The following is a 20,956-nucleotide window of genomic DNA, read 5'->3' on the forward strand; positions in this document are numbered from 1 at the left end:
AGATTGTATTATTACATATTGTTGTATTTTACAGGTTTGATAATAAATGTACGATTACAGTATGTCGAATTCCTAACGTATTTTTTGATTGTAGTATAAGGAATTCTTTGAATTGTTTACGGCCAACTAACAATAGATGATAACGTACCTTTAAAAAATGATAATAGCTTGAATCGGTTCAATATTAGTCATCAGAAAAATTTGATCTGAATCATCGTTAGTTGTTTGCTGATGGTATGCCTACCATTCTAAAACATTACTTGCCGATTTAGTAAGAATAATTAAGATTTCTGCTGAATCGTTGGAAGATGTTGCGTGTTAACCGGACGTATGTATAATTAATGATGTGCGTATCACCGTTGTCATTAGTCGAGTTGTGCGCGTTCTGCATTCTGGTGCGTCGGCCAGCAAGACAATTGACAACTGTTGGCCTCGATCCGAGAACTTACGATTCTTTCTTGCGTTCCAGAGTCTAGTGTACATCTATTTCACGGACCACTTATGATATACTCGGTGAATCGTGTCTCGATTCCGTAAAAACCTCGAGTAGAAAAATATACGTCGAAAATAGCAATTTTACAGACAAATCTTCGGAAAGATAAACAAATTGAAATAATTCAGAAGCAAATATATTCATCATGCGTAAAATTTGTAGTCTTCTTTCATGTAGCATTATTGTAAAAAAATGGATGTTATGTATAATAGTTGTTGAGTCAAAGTTGAGAAAAATTTAAATAATTTCAAAATAAATATTTATCATTTATAAAATGGCTAGTTTCCTCTCGTGTAGCAGTAGTATAAAAAATTGGTATTGAATGTAATTGTTTGAAATTAACATTGATATTGTAATAATGGTGAAGGAAAACTTTTTAAGAAGAACGTTTCGATTTTAAATTTATGATTCCTCTTTATGAGTTATAAAAGCGTAAAAAAAAGTTACAAATGGAGAAGAGAGTTTGTATAATGGAAAATCAACGGTTCGAATAATGTCGGTTGTTTTCATCGAGTTCAGTTTGAAATTCTGAGAGTCTGCTACATGAATGATAGATTCCATCACGAACCAGGTACCTAAAACTATGAATACAAAGCACGCATATATAGCCATACATCTTCAGGATCTAAATTCGTTCCGATTCATTTCTTCTTAACTCGATTCGTTCTAAAGCTCCAACCGGATGTCTCGACGACCTGAATCACTAAATTTGGATCTACGTCCTGTATATACGTCCAACTTGAATAGATGCAACATTTTTGACATCCGTGTCCAGAATGGTTTTCATTCTACTTTATCTCGCCGACGTTCAATTACTCTATTATTGAGCCAACCAGACGCAATCTTGCTCTTTTCGACATAAACTCAATTTATTTATGTAGAAATATTTTTCATCCGTCTGATTTATTCCAACGGTACTTAACTGCTTCGTCACAGATTCAATCGGAATCAATTTTATAATGGTTTTAACAAAAATAAATTTTGAAAAATTACAAAGCAGTAGGAAAGTCGTAATTGATTCAATACAAAACGCAATGTTACGGTCTTTTTAACTAAGCACGATTATTTTCCCTATAAATAGTCCCGTTACGCCTATTCTATTTTGTTCAATTTAAATTGTTTTCAACTCGAGTACCTTAACCCAGTTTCCTCGCGATTCGATTCAACCGACTAGATTTCTTCATAACACGATTCGTTTCGATCCAACCTCTCCGAAACTCTTTTCCATCCAATTTCACAGCTTCATTCCCATCCGCCATACAAGCAACACCTATCCTTTAACACTTTAACGATCCAATAAACCAGCTTTTAAGGTACATATGTACATAGCTATAAGGTGTATTTTTGCGCGAGAGATAAACGAACGCACGTATAAACATTTTAAGAGTCACAAGACAATAACTTACGCGCTTCTCAGGCCTACGGGTGGGCCCTGGCGCCTTTCCCACCAGTAAAAGTAAGGCAATCGTTGATGATAAGTCGGTCTCACGGAGGTCAACAAGAGGAAAGCACGATCCTCGCTGTTTCAAGCAACTTATCGCCTTGTTAACACATTAGAAACTTATATTCGTAATTTTTATATTCCAAATGGGTGGTTGCAAGATAATTCTTGCACGTACTGTAATTTTAGAAATCATATCACATTATTATTTAGAGAAATTATTAATGAGAAACTTGAATTCGTATTTGCCATATCCCAGATGATTACAAGATTGTTCTTCTATATGTACACTGCAATTTCATAATAGTTGGTAGTATCGTTTATGTGTAATTGATTTCAGAGTTCTAATTATTTTTACAATTATTAAAAGTATGCAAATTCTTTTTTGGCAATGTTAACGTTCGCCTCTATTAAGAGTTAAATACGATTACGTATATTTATTTATTTTGTTATTATATCGTTCTATTTTAAGTAATTGTTGTAATATATTTGGAGAGACATTTAAAGGTCGGTAAACATATATGGTTCTAGGATTAAAAGAAAACCTTCTCATTCTACAAATACAAATAATAGAATATGCGAAATTCCCTTCCTAATTTACATTCCATGACAAATATGCTCGATTTCGTTCTAATCGGTAGTCATAGTTTGCCATGGGAGTTTCAACATTATCACAATTAATTCCGCCGAGAAAGGCGGAATTACTTCTTGTAATATCCTGTGTTCCGCGGAACGATATAATACATTGACCACGGGGGGTATCTTCATGTGCACAAGATTACAAGTCGCTTTTACTCGGATGAAAAACACCTGTTTTTACATATGCTATCGGCAACTTACCACATATATACATATTTCATACATACATTTCCTTCGATAGATTCGCACAGACGGATCTGAAAGCGGAATCTTCTCCAGATACGTCGTTTACCAAGTGTTGGTCGTGTTCGAGTCCAAGTGTATTCTTTGATAGTTACATAGCAATTTCCAATGCACGCTGCGCTGGTTAAAAGCGCGAGAGTGTGGAGAATATAAAAATACAGCGAGAATTCCATCGCAGTGACTGGCGAACCGGCTTGTGGAATTAGAATGAATTTTAACGTTTGAGTTAACGAAATGTCGTTTATATACCTCGTTGCGATGGTGATCAAAACCTGTTAGATTCTCATAAATCTTGTGTATAGACTGAGGATATTTAAGTAAATTTATATTTTTATAGATACAATTCGAAAATGTATTCTATTAATATAATAGTTAGAATTTATATCTTGTAATATAATTTTGTATATTGTTACATATTGCGTACATTCTTGCACCTTTAACATTTCAGAAGAAGCCTGCAGTCTACTTATACGCGTCTTTATTTTTCGTTTAATTATTTTGTTTTATGTCGATTTATTTAATATCTGACTTCTTCAAGAGTATTCTCCTTATGCAAAAAGTGTATCGTGCATTCTCTTAGCTGTATTTTTATGTTCATTTATCTATACGCAGAAATTAAATTAATTAACTGTGTAATTTATCTAAAATTATTAATCAGATACATTGGTTGCAAAGTTTAAAAATTCTTAGGAAACGGAGTTTATTATCCTTAGTAATATCTGATAACGCTTCAACCATTTCATGTGATTATCAGTTTGATACTGTAGTGGTTATATCAAAATCACAATTTTGTTTGTTCATCAGCAGAATAATTTTGACAAAAGAAAAAGTGAATTTATGAAAAAATGTCTTAAAAAGATCGTGACGAGGGTCGTTTACAGCTATATGAACACTTGACCACATAGCAACCAATGCAGATTACTTTTTTCATAAATTCACGATACATTCAGGTTATTAAAGCTCCTTTTTCGTTTACCGATCTGGTGATGGTGTGAGAAGTAGAGTCTCTTGATTTCGTGGAAACTATGTTTCCGATGACCTGGACATTCATCGATCTACTCAATCGTTCAATAATCTTATCTCCGATTTTAATATGGAATCGTCAGACTCCGTCATTAAAATGCTTTAGTTTCTTAGAAGATTTAATCATCGTGTTCGATGTTCACGTTTATCGGTAATTTTAGATTTTTCTTTGTAACCCTTCACAGAGACGTTTCTTTCTTTTAAAATTTCGAAAGATTTTATTTTTAGGGAATTAGATTTTATTTTTTTAAAGGGAAGTATAATATTGAATACTAAAATGGAATATTTGAATACCATCAAATATGGAATATTTTTTATCCATCGAAATACAGTATTCATCTCGGGTCACGTAGATATTCAATAGGATTACACTGAATATTTAAACACTTTGTATATTTGAATACTATCGACCGGAATAAAATTTTCACTTCGAATCACATAGACACATAACGGGATTAAAAGGTAAGAAACTCGAAGATTTCCAAATATTTCAACATACGTACGTATCTTGAAAAAGTGAGAAAATGGTAGCCAGTTCGTTTCAATTAAGAGGAAAGCAGTTTTGGACCTCGTTTTATCGGTCCACCTACGTAATGCGCATGGTTCCGCAACGAAAATAATGGCTCTTTTTAGCGAAGAAGAATTGTTATCTCGGAAAAAGTTGTTTTTCTTTACGAGAACAACGTGGAGAGGCCAGCTGCAGCTGTCCTAAACCTCTAGTCTTTGTACCTGTGCGAGTTGGCAGGTGTTGAGACGAGATACATCTGCTATCTTGCACGTGTCTCGAAGGGATTCTTGCTCTCTGCATGTTCACGTATCCACGAGCTCTCTCTGTCTCTCTCTCTGGATTCTCTTCTTCGGAGCCGAGTTCATGTGTGCGTAACCTGTGTGCGTGCAAAAGCTGTGGAACCGGTGTGCTCTCGATCGGAACACCGTACATGGTGTGCCGAAAAAATTCCACGATTTAAATCACCTAGCCGCGCACCGTTTGATAAATTTATTATCGTACGTTTATTTGATACGCCACGTTCACTTATTTGAGAAGATACTCTCGGCGTGTGTCGGCAGGTAATATGGTAAAATGTGGAACCATAGACTCGGTTCCAATTAATGGGAGAAAGGGAGGATTAATGTTTTCTTTAGGTGAGATTATGTATATTTTATGAGCTCAAGTGCACGGTTTAAACGAAGTGTATATGGGTTCTGGATAAAAGTCTTTTGTAAGCGTTTATAGTGTTATAAACTATGCTATTATAATATGGTATTATAAGATTGGTTCAGAGGATTGTACGGGTATATAAAAATGATGTATTTCCAGAGATTATTGCTCAGTAGTAGCATTATTTTCTTCTTCCCAACGCGTTTAATGGTCAATTGATTTTGAACGATGTCTTCTCTGATGTTTTGATGAAATTAAATTCACGTTTTGTAAATTTCGAACAACGCTAGAAAGCAATAAATATCAACTCGGTCAGGTTAAATATAGATCAGATCTTTAAGCGTAATAAAATATATTCCTACTATTCCTACAATTTAAATGACTTTGAATTGAAACAACATTCTTTGCGTATAATGGGATCTTTCATTTCGATAATACAGCCTTAACATTCGCACAAAGGAGCCTTTTGATTTTAAAGAATCAATACTCCAGGTGCAACAAAGAATCCTTTGCTAAAAATAAACGTTTGCCAAATCACATGGTACGGTTCTTTTCTGGATCACTGACTCGAAAGGAACATATTCACGATTGTGAGAAACTTGGAAAGTTTCAGAGCGCACCTTGTATACCAACAAGGCGAATCTGATCACCTGCTATCGCGCGTTGCGCGTGCGGCCAGGTGTCCCAAGAAAAATGGAAAAACGTGAGAGCCATCGGAGATTAAGGTACGACCCTTCTCCGAGCTAATGATAGGGTTGCAAGGTAGCGCCAGCTACGGTTTTAGCATCCTACCCTTTCTTTTTTACTTTTTTTTTCTTCTTTCTCCCTTTCTCTTTTCTTCCCTTTCTTTTCGGTCCAGTTTTCACTATATATACACATCGTGTATCTTACGTTACGACTCTTTCGCCTCCGTTCAACGACTGACCAGCGTGTATACGCTCATCTGCTTGAAAGGATCTCTCGAAGAGATTGAATTCCTTTATGGTCTACTTGCAGCTTCTAGCGGTTTCACGATACAAAGAAATTATTGCTTTCGATCGGACGCATAGGTTGAAACCCGTATGAGAAAGTTGTTTTTCATCCCGTGAAGGGATAAGCCGTGTAGCTGAAAAAATTTCTCTCTGATTGTTCGTTCGCTTCTTCTAACCCGAATTTTACTCATTTAGAAGAAGAAAAATCAGAATTTCTAGTAACAAACAAGTAATATATAAGTATATCAATATGTAACTTTCCTATTTAAAAAATGTTTGTGCCTGATTGAGAAAGTTATATTTTATCTTTTCAGTGATAGTTTCACGATTTCTCTTTTACTTAATCGCGTTCGTCTCGTCAGTAGTTGGTATGCGAATTCGATTTCGAACATTAAATTCGACTTTTGACGTGTGCAGAATTGGATCAATCACCGCTTGATATTTTTCGAGATTTAACTGCATTCGATTCAGTTGTTTGAAGTGATAATCAGATCTGCGGCGATTCCTTTGTGATTCATTCAAGCTCAGCTTGATTCTCTTACGACGTGGTTCAATTTACTTCAATGCTACCTACGATGATTCGATTAAATTTCTCTCAATGGTTTCTTGCTTTTGTCAGATTTTTACATGATATTATTCTTAGTGCAATGAAACCTTCAATTTGCTTGATAGAATATAATTCAACCGAATAATAGTGCAAATAAAAGAACAAAGCCTACCCGCATCTAATTTAAAACTAGTTATGGCGATCTGGCGTTCAATTTAACTTCACTTCGATCTAATATCACACATGATCTCTCTTGACGTTACCTAAAATAATCTCCTCGCTGCATCACTTTTGCATACATCCATCAATATTTTTCTGAAATATTATGACGTCAATGAAAAATGTTTTTCAATTATAAAAATTCCTCCAACTATAAAACTGAAATACCAAATTCTCACACTATGTAACTGTCATTATATCTAAAGCTTTGGGAGAGTAAATCATCGACGCACTTCCAAAGGCAATTATAGACCTTACTTCACAGCCCATAACTGTGAGAATAAGATATATATTACGAAACGAAAGAAGCACTCGATCCTTCACAACAAGAGGCAAAAGGAATAAGAAAAAAGAAGAAAAATGTACATCCTGTAGTATGGTTGTTAATAGCTGCAGCAGGTGGTATCGACGTAATAATGGAAAAATGCAAATTAGTGTTTCACGCGACGCAAGAGTTGCATAATGCCATCCTGAAGAAAGGTCAACGCGCGTAGCCTTGCGGTTTACATAAAACATGTCTGAATCGGTTGACGTCGCTCGGATGCGTCGCAGAAAACAAACGCGACTCGTTATTCCTTCCATAATTAAGACGGTACAGTTAGGAGGGCTGAGACATCGAGTAAAATGTTCTTTTTCTTTCTTTTTCCTTTTTTAATTGAACAGCATAATCACGGGCTGGTCCGAGGAACAATGGCTCGTGAAAGCAATTCGCGAAGGTTTGTCGGAGCAGGAACATCGATTGGAGGTCATTAAAGGGGACTCTTGATGACTTTCATCGGGTGCAGTCATCGGTCGAGTAATGTCTCCGTTCATCGTCGCAGAACTATCTCCCTCAAATCGTTTCTTTGTTTTCGATATCCCATTTCTTTTTTCCTCTTTTTTTTTTTTTGTCTTTACGTTTGTCAGTAGCGAGGAGCGAAAAGAGAGCTACATATTTGGCGTGGACGTTGGTTACATTTTTGGTTACGTTTTGTTACCGTTTTCAGTCTGATTTGATGCTTCATTGCATGTATGTACATACATTGTTTTATAAAGTTTAGATATGTGAAATGATGTTTTTAGTGAGTTGGATTTTCACAGAGGAACATCTCTGTATCTGACACCAAGTTTCTAGAAAAACAATGCAGAAAATTTTCGCTGTCAATGGAACTGGAAGTTGTGAAAACGATAGGACACACGTTGTTCCAGCTCACGCATAGCTTTAAAAAGTACGCGAACAACAATGCCACTTGTCATTGTAAATATACACATCCTCTTGTAACGTGCGTTGACCCGTACACTCGAGTACCACAAGGTCACTACACGATTCGACATTGATAATGAAACGCAGGTACATCGAACTAATGTCACTGCTCCGTTACTTCCGGACGCGCCTAAGTTCGTTTAGCGAAACGCCGCGTGGAAAGCTGGTTCAGTCACCGTGGAAACAATACTTCATTGAAACGTTCCATTTGCTTGCTTTTACTGCTATAATCTTCTCTCTATTTAATTTGCCCTTGATCTACTGCAAAATACCAATAAAATATGATATTTTGTTAAAAAACTCAAATTTTGATTCAGATGATTCACAATTAGAGTAACTTTCCTAGACCTACAGTTCTCACCTAGGTTTTGATTATCTGTGAATCATAAAAGATTTATGAAAAAAGACGATTAACAAATCATTTAATTAAAGATTAGGAATGGATATTTCCTTCCTTCATAACGTGGTAGTGTAGTATTTCCCACTCACCAAGAAAAAGATAAGAAATATCTAATCAACGATCGAGTGAAGACCGATTCGCTCTTTCATCACACCATGCACCGAGTCTGAGGCAGAGTCTCCTTTCATGGATAATCGTTTCAATGGTAAACAATTAAACGATAACATTAGTCTGGGATGGTAACAGTAGTTAACTGGCCTTCTATCGTCCTGTTTGTATTATTCCACGCTTATCGTTCTATCAACCTTCCATCTAAGAGTCATACCAAGATAACAGAGAATCACGTTTCCTTACGTTTCGAACGTACATCCACGTCATCTCTTTGTCTCCTATTGCTAAATCGGTTTGGAATACCGTGACAAGGCTCAAATGAGACGATACATAAATTAGAAGTGGCTGCGGGCCCTTAATTAACAGAAATAAGCTCGCTCGACCGGCCCAGCAACAACGTTCACATGAAATACGCGCGCGTTAATTGACAGAGAGCGAACGTGGATCTCTCCTCGCTGTGAGGTTTAATGTAAATGTCACGGCGAGTTTTCATCTAGCGAATGAAACCGTTTCGCATACGGTAAAAAATCAAAAATGAAACGATGAAGATTTCGAGGTGTAGGAAAGGAAAGGGTTTGAAACTTTTCACGGAGTAATTGGGTAGAATAAAATGCAGATGAGGATGCAGAAGGTTTGACGAGTGAACACACACATTTTACACAAAATTTCATATATTGAACAAATTTCGCGTGTGGATTCTAAGAATATTTTTTACTTAATATTAGAACTACCACACCAGTCAAAATGACTGGTTCTACAATTTTATAAATGTATTACATTACATGGAATTTCATATTTTTAATAACAATTTTTTAATAAAAGATATTACTTATTTAAAAAAAAAAAAAAAAAAAAAAAAAAAAAAAAAAAAAAAAAAAAAAAAAGATCAGTTATCTTGACTGGTTTTGGTAGAAATAGTTTTGCCCTAACTGTCGGTAATTCTAGTGTTAATGGTATTTATATGTATATTCTGGCAAGATATTTTTCCATGTTGTAATATATTGGTATAAAACATCGTAGTGAAGATTATTAAAACTGTATATATGGATATTGGTACCTTTTTTTAATTATCTGTCGACTTTATAATTTCAATGGTAGACCTAAAATGAGTGTTCAAGTTTGCAAAATTGTTCTGTTTATGTATTCTATGTTTACTATATAGATTTCTTATATGTACTGGTATCGAAAATATAATTTAAATTCGAATAGCCCAGCAAAAGTGTTGAATCTTTCGAGATCTTCCATTATGGCTACTGTGATGGAAAGAAGAATTCATGTGAATAATAAATGGTTGAGAACCGAGCGAATGTTTATGCCAGAGTAATAATCGGTAGCGAGTGATGAGTGATTAGGAGAATATAGCGTGCACGTGGTAAGAATTTATGTTATGATCGCTATATACGCACGTAGATAATTAAGAGGAGAGAGAAGCCAGTGTGAATCACTGAAGAGCCGAAAGTTGTCACAGGAAAGTCGTATAAAGAGGAAAGTAAGAGTTACATTTCAAAGAGACAAAGTTAGATTATTATTATATTTCTATTTTATTAAATATATATGCGTATAGTTTTCACCATTTTATTATATACATATACATATAAAGAATAACAGCAAATTTGATAAAACATACAAATGAATAAACTGTTTAATTCTTATCCAACATGCAGAAAATATGCGAAAGAACAACTCTGCTAAAGTATCGTTTCAATATTTGACCAATAAGTAACGCTTTCTCTCAAAAGAGCGGCGCTCGTTAATTTTTCCTCGACCTCGTATTTTATCAGAGATGCAACGTCGACGGGTTCCAACCTCATTATCATAGAGAACCAACAGAAAAAAAAGAGAGAGAAAAATACGTTTGCCCCAAGCATTGTTCTAACGCGCGTCGATATTTCATTTCAGAGTCCTGGAACGCTGCACAAAGATGTCGGTGGTGCTGGTACCAAGGTCAGCGGAAAGACGGTCGGCGGTGTCGGCACTGCAACCCTCACTACGCTCTCCTCCATTAATAATACATCCAACACCAGCCGGAACAAGAATAATTCCGTATCTCAAGAGGTAAGTCAACAGATCAACTAATATTTGGTCGACAGATGCAGCAATATTTTTGTGTCATCATATTTTAGTACATCTCTGATTGAATCAGATGTAGGACTCGTCTAGTCTCTGATTTCAACTACTTGTTATTAATGACAAGAAGTCAACTTTTATCTGTACACTTTATAAAGAATCATCCAAAATTCCCAAAATACATCGATGAAAATTTACGAAATTATTACGCGAAGAATCAGAAACTGGTATTTCTAATGTTAAATTTTGCTGCGAATTTTCTGAACAATCCGATAATAGAAGAATCACTCGAAATCGTCGCACGAATTTCGTTCTAAATAGCTTTTTTTTTCATGACACAGTTTCTTCTTAAAAGTCCCGCCTTTTGCATTCAGCCATTCAACAATATTCGGTGGCACAAGGTGACACGTATAAAAATAATTACCCTTCGTTGCCATGCACGAAATCGAGTAACTCGCCTTGACTTCGACCGTCCGCCGTAAAAAACTGGAACGAACCAGAAGTTCGACAACTTTCGATCGATCTCATCTTATTAATAACGTCAGTTTCAACATCGATGCCGAAACGAGGCTTAACTCCTTATGTCGACGGCCACGTTTTGTTATTAAGTAGCATTTGCAGTTATTTTCACGCTTACACGCTAGAAGGAATGACAAGAATGAAAGATTGAAACGAGTCCAACCCTTTCAAGATCGAACTCTATTTTAACCTGCGAGAAAAATTGCTCCTTATCGATTATGAACGATAGGAGCGGGTTTCTTGTTGGATAGTTTTTCAAGGAACACATAAAGCACTAAAGTCTATGGCTAAAAATTTTCTAAAAATATTTATTAATCATTAACCTTAGAAACACATTTCTTTGGGTAGTTTTTAAAAGAAGACACGGTACGCTGACATTTATGACCAATTTTACCGTAAAAAAAAATATTTATTATTTAATCAATCAATAACTTGTTAAAATATCGAGTGTGAAAGGGTTAATAGCAAAAGTACGTAGTTCTTGCCGTCTCTGTAATTCACGTGCATCCTCGGTCGTTTTCTGATTCAGCCTACTTCCTCGCGATATTTCATTCGGTTCGATCGACTAATCCTCCTCCAGGTCGCGCGTCGCTAGCGATTACTTCTTCTGGTGACCTCGCGTGGAGAGCTATGGTTTCCAGCATCTCCGGCGTCGCTTCAATTGTGCCATGTCACCGCCATTTGTCACCTTTAATGTTCTGCCTCTCTCCCCTTCTGTGTCTTCATCCCTCTTCCTCTTCTCTTTTTTGTCTCTGTTCGCCGCAGCGTTATGCGGCAAAAATGATCGAATTTCGTTGCGTGGCGCAAGTTGCGCAACCGAAGCTGACGCGACGCACGCTGCCGCCTCCTATCGCGCAGCATAATTTTTAAGCGCAGAGACACGCCAGTCCGACGACTGCAGACTCTTATCTGCAGAGGCACATGCGACACCGTCGTTTGCCACTTGCAGCTCTCTACCTCCGTCTCACTCAGTGTTATCGTGTTTCTTCGATTTTTCTCCCTCTTTTTACTTTTTTTTCTTTCTCTTTCTTCTTCGTTCTTACGCTTTATTAAGTTCCGTTGCTTTTCGTTTTTTGCGGTCTAGTGCTTTCACTGGTTTAGTGTTACACTGCTTGTGAATAGTAAAGTGTTTTTGTGAATGTTTCTCGACTTTCGTTTTTTTATTAATTCGCCATGACCTTACAATTGTGTAAATACACGGCGTTTATCGTATCACAGTTGGAATACGTAGCTGCTTAAAAATAGAAACAGATTCTAACAGGAAGAAAGCATCGGGATTTTTTATGATCATAAAATCAGTCAGGCGTTGAAGTTTATCATGTTTCGAAAACCCGGCGCACTAATTTGAAACACGTAGAGAAGATAAGAAGCTCGAGTATCGTTTAGGACCGACGATATCAAATCTATTTAAATTATGTGTACTTATTTCCGTATATGTAGTACGTTTAACAAATTTCTTTCTGGATTATACAATTTGGAAAACTGACTGATAATTTGGAAGGCTTGAAAAAACATATGATCGTACAAAACACATCTGTCTGTTGTAGTGTAAAATTTCAAATAGCAATTCACAATCGAATTTTCACAATTCGAGGTTCAAGATGGTTCGCGGCTACATCAAACGATATCACTGTTTTAATACTTTAATTCACGATCTCGCTATGTCGTTTCCATCGTGATACGAACAAGGTGGCGTTACGCGTATCTACTTCGATAATCCTATTATTATATTTTCGGATTAATATTTCGAGTTATTTGTATTACACCTGCATTGTCTGCTTTATCTCGATCACTTTGTTAGGTGTTGCAATGTTTATCAGAAATAACACGCATTTCATACGTACAGTGGAATATCGGTTATCTAGATACAAAGTAACTTAGTTCGATAAAACGTTAATAATGTATCGGTTATCTAGAGTCTGAATTCTACGTTAAATTCGGGTAAAAGGAAACGTTAATAGATAATCACGCACAAAATCTTCATGCTTTGATACTTTATAATACGTTTCGATCACGAAAATTTTACTCCATAATGAAGCATAATGAAATCAATTTTTAATTAATCAGAAATTCAAATTAGAAATTAGAAATTTGTACGTTTAATTATATCGTAAGACACGGCTTAATTAATTGCAATTAATTCAATCGTTTCTAATTTCAAAAATTTTCTTGCTTTCCTTTGTCTATTTCAATTGTCTATTTAAATTAAACAAACAAAGTAAGACGTAGAGAGAGAGAGAGAGAGAGAGAGAGAGAGAGAGAGAGAGAGAGAGTTGCATATGTTACGTAGGTAAACATCCAGCCAGGGAACTCGAAGTGTGCGGTTTAATCGAGGCCCTCGGACTAATTCATACGTGAATTTAGAAAGTCCATTGCCGGGATTTACATCTAATTGTTTCGCGGCTTGCGCAACTGCTACGCGAAAGCCTTAGTGTTCCGTGTATATATTGCTTCCCTCTTCCACTCTTCCTCTCTTTGTCTTTTTCGATCATAAAGAGAAATAGAGAAACTGATTCGTAACAGAAAAATTAATAAGGAACGTATTGGAATAGGATGTTGGCGGATTAGGTAACTGCGGCTTGTTTCTGATTTATTACCGTTATTACGCTAACAATCCATTAATAATATAATAACTACTAATAATTACTAGTACAATTTATCGATGTTTGGAATTTAGAAAATTTTAGAAAACTATATCTACGTTAAATAAGTATTTCTTGGAATTAAAATAAAATAAGAATCTTTCCTTTGTAATTTATATGTATACATTTTATTCGCTTCAAATCCATAGAACAATTAAGTATATGGGTAATAAGACAAACATATCCGATGGCGTCACATATATCGAGTACATTAGTATCTATGAGAGATAAGGATTACTAAATTTTAAGCAGTCGTGAATTGATACTCGTGTGAATAAGAGCATAATAGTGTATTCATTCCGATTATTGTTTTAAGTTTTCCCGTTGATTAGTTTATTTTAGTGTGCATTAAAAAGAGTAATATATAGTAAATGTATATATATTTGATCATATTATATATTTGTATCCATGAAGACTGAAGATGTGAAACTTTTTACCTTTGTTATCTCTCCAAGGAAACGAGCATACCATATAGTAGCAGGTAACGAATGCCTATACATCACGCGGAAAATATTAAAAAATGTACACACAAGACATTGAATAAAATAAACAATCGCGATATACACACAGAAAACTATGGCGAAGAAAATCCATACGCTTAATAATCGTATTATCGGTCAAGTGAAATTATGATTTCTCGATCAACGAGTATATCTAGTCGAGTCATTAGTAGCGTATTTGCTTTTTCCTCGAAATCCATCGTGTCATTCACGTACAATTTTCCTTAGCACGGAGAACTGTGTGGCGTAACGATGATAAGACCGCACGTTGCCCACCGCAGATTGAGCAGATTACGTCGACGACGGAGAGGGACTAATCGGAAAGTTGTCTCCTTGAGATGTCGGACTGATCCGTCATGCGATTCTCTTTTGTCTATTCGTGACCGTGTAGTTAGATCGTACTTATGTAAACGAGCAAAGATATTTTGTTTCTCGAGGTAAAATAACAGGTTACTTACGTTCGTAAGAGTATTTGCAGTTGGTTTGCACGTTCTCCGTAAGGTTGTACCAATTAGGAAAAGCTGCATTTTTCAAGGGAACTCCGCTTTTACCGATAGAACCGTGTTGGTCAAGGATCAGCAGTTTTGTAAGCGGAATTGACATACATATTTATGCACTTTCTACGTACCACTGAGTGCAGTTAGATGGACACAGTTCGATGTTTTGCGAAGCATGGACCGTGATGTTATGAATTAAAAAACAGATTTCTTTTCTGTTTTACTTGGTTCATTTCAACGCAACGAACCTCTATCACGTGTACATACTTTTCATATTCAATCATAGCTTAGGACAAAAACGACCCTTTCTTCGGGCAAGCTAAATGATTCTCTAGCTTCTTTCATCTTCAATATTTTTAAACAAAATATTCATCATCTTACATAATTCCTATAAGCGTAGCGGTAATTATATGCAGAAAAATCATGCCCAATTAAACCATGAAATTGCAACCTCGTGACCAAAGCTTTTATAAAACTGTTTCATTTTCATTCAATAATAAGTCAAGGTATTATTATTTAAAGTATGGAAAAATTTGACAACTACTGTATTTGTTACGAGCCCAATTGTTTTAAAAGATAATGGCACGTCACTATTGTAACTACGTATATCAAGAGATTTAAAATACGTAGGTACGTGATTACGTAACTTGCAAGTTATATATCGTTATAGAGGTTTAACGTTTCTTACTTAATGAAAGAAGTAAGGAGCACGGTCAATCGTGGTTTAATACGCGATTAGCTTGAATCAATGAGTCATTGAAGAATTTTTATCCGGGTTTCGAAATCCGTCAACCAGCTGTAGAAGTGCATCGGCGCTCATTCTCAGCGACAAGGAGCGTATTATGCAATGAAGAATGGCTTATTCGGCGTGTCAGCGAACGATTGTTTGGCGAGTATCGCTTGCAATACCTGGAATATCGGATTTTATTGCCGCTATTACGTGTAACACCGGATAATTTTTATATCGGTAACGTTTAAACGATAATGAAACATAAACAAGAAGAAATGACTGTCCCCAAATAAAGAATACGTCACCGATAATAAAAGTTAATACTTCGACGTCGATCGAAACAGCTGAATTTATATCTTGCTTTTTCCAACGAGCGGTATAATCGATAGAGCTTGATTCCTGATAGAGATTCGATGAAATATCGATGTCAAGGCGAGGGAAATTAATCGTCTCGATAGAATCGATAGAAGTAATTTTTTTTAACGATGCTGAATCTGATTAACGTTCTTGTGCAAACAGTAGCATTTAATCAAGGATGTTCTAATAGATTATTTCTAGTAGTTTATGTGAGTCTAGCTAATCTTAACTGACTTGATATTATTGGATAATGGTGTAGCTATATATTTATTTTGTTGAATTTTTGATATTTCAAGATTGTTGTTAAGATTATTAAGAGGTTTATATTGGCAACTAAGTAGTTGCGGATTTTTTCATTAGATAGGTGTTGACAAAATTCGCAATCACTTAGTTGCCAACCCAATAGTACGGTATATCGTGTGAAAAAATTTGAATATTTGTTAATTCGTCTAATTGGTTTTGGATCTACGTTGAAATAATTTTGAAATGAAAGTTGCAGATTACAGCTTTTCTTTCGATTCTAGGTACCTATTTATCATAAGATACAATGCTTAGTAAATAGAACGCCGAGGCTAGGTTACGAGGTATCTCATTCTTGACTTCGAATGTCCATTGAATTGATGGTAATTGGTATAATTGCTAAATTAGCTTAATAATTTTGCTTTAACAACCAGCTTTCGCAAGAAGAGGTATGCGAGATACCCTTATGCAAATAGAAAACAAATTCGTTAGGCAGTAGAATATTTAAGAAAATCTGTTCACTAGAATCTAAGATATCAACAAAAGTTTTAAGAACCTTCCAATCTTAAACCTCTTATCATACAAGGTATCTTTACTAAAAACACTATGAACTATTGATACCATCTGTGATATATGATTATAGATTATGTACTTGATTTCATAATTTATTACATTAGGATGTGTTAAAAGACACCCGTGTTGTTCATTGCAAAAGGATATTTTACCGAAATAAAACGAATAATAACAAAAGACAGGATTGAAAAACGTACTACCATAATAATATTTGTGTCAGCAATAGGCAAAAACTTACTCGAATATTTACTTTCACAAACTGCTGAACAATTGCACAAAAACCAGACGATTTCATTTTTTTTACATTCACCAAGTCACCTTGCCCATTTACCATAATGGGTAGAAATGACAGGATCATCGAACGAGATGTTTCTTTTTCTTCTAATCCTACCATCGATACAGAGTCACTAAACGTTTTTACCACGGTGAAACTTTTTATTGTACGCTAACAAGGAATGTAAGTATACGGTGAAATATGTACACTGGAGAGACGTCGCCTTAATAGACTTGTGTTTTACGCAGTGTGTCACGAGCGTCATGCAAGCATAAGAAGGCTTTGCATAAACCATAAACGTGGTGGCGCAGGCAGTGTAACTCGATCGGCTGGCATTGTATCTCGGATTTCGCGATAGCATAAATATGCTACCTGCGGAGCGGGCCCGATGTTAACGATCCTAAGGAAAAGTAACATAATGCCGGCCAATTCAGCGCACCGGTAAATCCTAACTGCGACGGAAATTTTTCGACAACGATGCCCATCGTCTCGTTTAACCTTTGCACCGCGGTTTCCGAGTTGTTTTAACCTACGCAGTGTTACGTAAAAGCAATACGAATGAATATTGATAGACGATGGAAAGATATTTTCAAATGACGATCGTTATATCGCAATATCGTATTAAATCTTGGAAAAGTTTCGATATGAGATTTCTGAATTTTGAAACAACAATTTTATCGTATTTGCATTGTGGCAAAGTTTAAAAATCTTATCATATAGAATTTCTTTGTGAATTAGTAAAATTCAAATTGAGTTGACTCACACGACGATGTGTTAACAACGTACACGTAGTAACAAGGGATGAAAGAATTATTTTCAAATAGCTGGTTTATTGTAAAATTATATTAGATATTGTATAGTGAGTTATTTTGAATCACGCGATATCACTAATACCATTAAATACTATTAATAATAATGCGATACTTTTAAAAACATTGTGCACACAAATAAGCAAATTTCCGTAGAACGAAATAGTTTTGCTGTTACTAAACGATTAAGTTTATGACTTGGAAAGCAGTTAACGAAGTTTAAGAACAATTTAACGACGTTAAATTGTAGAAAAAAGGCAATTCGCACGAGGTACGAGGTGCCCATTAGTCAGGGGACAGTGTTGAAAGTTAGGCTGTTAAAGTGCAGAGGTTATTAGAGTACCATGAATAAAGATGAAAGCAACTAGGAACTAAAAACTTTGATGACATTAGAAAACTTTCTGTTGTTTATATCTTTAGAAAAAAATCCCCATAGAGTCGCGTTAATCTTTCTTCGTTATACAAAAAGTGGTAATAAAGTACATGCTGGGTACATCGGGTTGTCTTGTTTGTTTGTTCATTAAAATGAAAAATATATAAAATAAAGTGTATCAGACGGCATGTAACAGCTCTTTGCGACTTTCTATTATAATAAAGTATAATTTTAAACATAAAATACGTCAAGTACTAGAAAGCTCATTTGAGGAACTTTCTAAAATGAAGAAGAACCTATAGGTCTCTGATAAATATTCATACACCTGGCAAGTGTATTTTCTAGTCAAATAGTTGAGCTATTACAAGATTTCTATCTGTTTTATGAATATAAAAAGGCAAAGTTCTTCGCGAGTCATTATTAGAAACTATTAAAAACCATAAGCCTAGAAACTAGATCAATTCAAACATAGGTAACGTTAAATGATCAGAACTGGAATTCCCGATGCAATTTATCCGATTTGCCATTTTCCCTTGCGCGTCTATTTTCTAGAGAACTGGTCGATTAATATGATATAACGAGAATAAATTTGAATCGCGAATTAACTTAATACGTCTCACTGTTCCGGTAACGCGTTTCCAAACTCGAAGCTCGCTTTTGTGTAAACAAGTTACGGTAGCTAGTGACTGACACGAGAGACGATTACGAAAATCGTTGCCCAATAATTTACGTTGCGCTCCGGTCGGATTTCCACCTAAACTCTAAAGTAGTGCATAACTTCAGAATCATTGATATAATCGTCGAGTTAAATACTACGTCGTTGCCACGTACTCGCAGAGAAGATACAACGACACACTTTTCGCGGCAAGACAAAAGGTTTCTCGTGTGAGCATAAGCTAAAACTCGTGGTATTATTCATTGGACGAGGTTTGTAACGCGTGTAATCATAGTTTGCGATACGTTGAAGACACGTTACATGAAATTATGCGAAGAGAAACGTCTCGCAATTAATCCTCCGTGCTGTGGATATCGCACGCGCATTAATCACAAAGTTAAATAGACTCGTACAAGTCCCGGCTCGTTTAAAAATTTTGCAATACCCGTTCTTTTCTTTTCCTTTTTGCTCTCGCGAGGCAAACGAGCTTGTCAAGTAGTGCGTTAAAAATCGTAGGGCCGCGCGTAAAAAACTGCATTGCAATTGCCCATATGAAAGTATAATTTTGACATAGAAAGCGCTCAATCGTTTTTCTAACTTTTCCTCTTTGTCTCGAGTATCCCAAGGTTAGGGATTATGAATCGCGTTTCCTTCCGTCTCTGATGTCTGATTTCTGTTTGCTTGGGAACAAGGAACAATTATATTAGGATATTTCGTCTCATGTTTCTTAATTAGTTGATCGTTCGTAATTGATTGTACACGTAACACGAAGATTTGAAAAACAAATTGTGGCTTATAAATAAACAACAATATTGAATACATACATTTAATTAATATCAAATTTTATTTTTCAATTCTTACTACGCAATTTACAATGAAAGATAGGTGACGTTGTAATAACTGAAACAGTTGCCGCAACGGGAATAGTAATTTGAATATCAATTAATAAAAAGCAACCAAAAATCAAATTGTTTTTCCAGACATTCGTGGTCGATTAACATTGGTATTTTAATATACTTTCGCGCTTTTGAACACGAAACCTGTACCTTCCTTTCCATTCCAATAAATACAATTTAAATTGAAGTTGCCTTATTTGCTGCAAATTCCACAATTTAATCGCAAGTCCTACAGGCGTCGAAATTTTTAATTGAAAACGCCACGGTACAATCGAATTGTTATATCAATTAATACTTTCAAGCGAATCTATTGCCGCAATCAATCTGAGAATCGAAGCAACAAGTGCCGTAAACTTTAATCAACAACATATGAAGCATAATAGACCTAAACGTTGCAACGATCCTGAATGCTATAACATTCATCGATGCCATCGTCGATGGAGAATCCACTTTCCGACCACGCCGTATCTTCCACTTATAATACATATATCGCGCATCAGAATCGTACAAGCTTTCAAACTTAATCTCCCGCGATAGACACGTTGCAAGCTCGTTTTCATGCCGTCGATACGACCAATTGTGTTTCAGGCAATGAGGTTCAACAAGTAAGTAAATTACAGGCGGAACCAATACGTAGTGAAGCGTGAGCCTGACCGATAGACATTGCCTGCGGCAACGTTTGAAAATCACGGCCAACCGTTGCGTTGATTAGCCGTTTCGCTGTGTCTGTTCGTCGAATTCCGAGGTCCTTGGAAACGCATAACACACACAGGCGTTTTCACCATCGCCTACACTCTGCACAATGTGTGTCTCGGTGTCTCCGTGTACACGGCCGTGCCACGCCATTATACCGTTATCCTCATACGCACTTTGACTTTATGCGCCCGTGCATATGTGGGTCTCTCGGGTGCGCTTATAGCTATGCTAATGGAGATATCCATTTGTCCAGGCGATTATAAGGCCGAGTATACAACGTCGTCGGCCGAAAGCCCACGACACCACGTTTCTCGGCTTCTTCGTTGAAAACACTCTATGGCTATTTGCACGCGTGAAGATACGCGTGTAACGATGTACGTATGATAGATATCGACGATGTACGCATGATAGATATCGACGATGTACGCAACGGTTTTCAGTTCGTGGTACAATCGAGGTCAACGATGCTCTACGGTTCAAAGTAAGGCAAAAATCGAGAATGACGAAGTTGCATGGAAGCCTTCATTCTCGAGAAAATCAGAATTGAACAGCTGCGAATTTATATGGAAATTTTAACTACGCAGGAATGGGCAATTGACGGGGGATTATTACGCGTGTGAAAATAAGTAAGAAACGTAG

General features: G+C 36.0%; 1 protein-coding gene and 1 long non-coding RNA gene across 4 annotated transcripts in view; one reads left to right on the top strand and one right to left on the bottom strand.

Annotated features, from left to right (window-relative positions):
* Nucleotides 1-20,956, top strand: part of LOC100643889 (probable serine/threonine-protein kinase dyrk2) — a 263,981-nt gene that overhangs the window by 201,783 nt on the left and 41,242 nt on the right. For all 3 annotated transcript variants that reach the window (XM_012309528.3, XM_012309525.3, XM_012309527.3), the window contains one exon: nt 10,389-10,544. In XM_012309528.3, the coding sequence (XP_012164918.2) occupies nt 10,389-10,544 (156 nt within the window). The remainder of the gene's footprint in view (nt 1-10,388; nt 10,545-20,956) is intronic.
* LOC110119353 lies at nt 14,155-16,308 on the bottom strand. Its single transcript, XR_002307766.2, has 3 exons — nt 14,676-16,308; nt 14,286-14,590; nt 14,155-14,209 (listed from the first exon to the last, which is right to left on the bottom strand). It is a non-coding gene; the product is annotated as an uncharacterized LOC110119353 (long non-coding RNA).

The sequence above is a fragment of the Bombus terrestris genome, chromosome 6 (assembly GCF_910591885.1).
Source record: "Bombus terrestris chromosome 6, iyBomTerr1.2, whole genome shotgun sequence".
Classification (NCBI taxonomy): domain Eukaryota; kingdom Metazoa; phylum Arthropoda; class Insecta; order Hymenoptera; family Apidae; genus Bombus; species Bombus terrestris.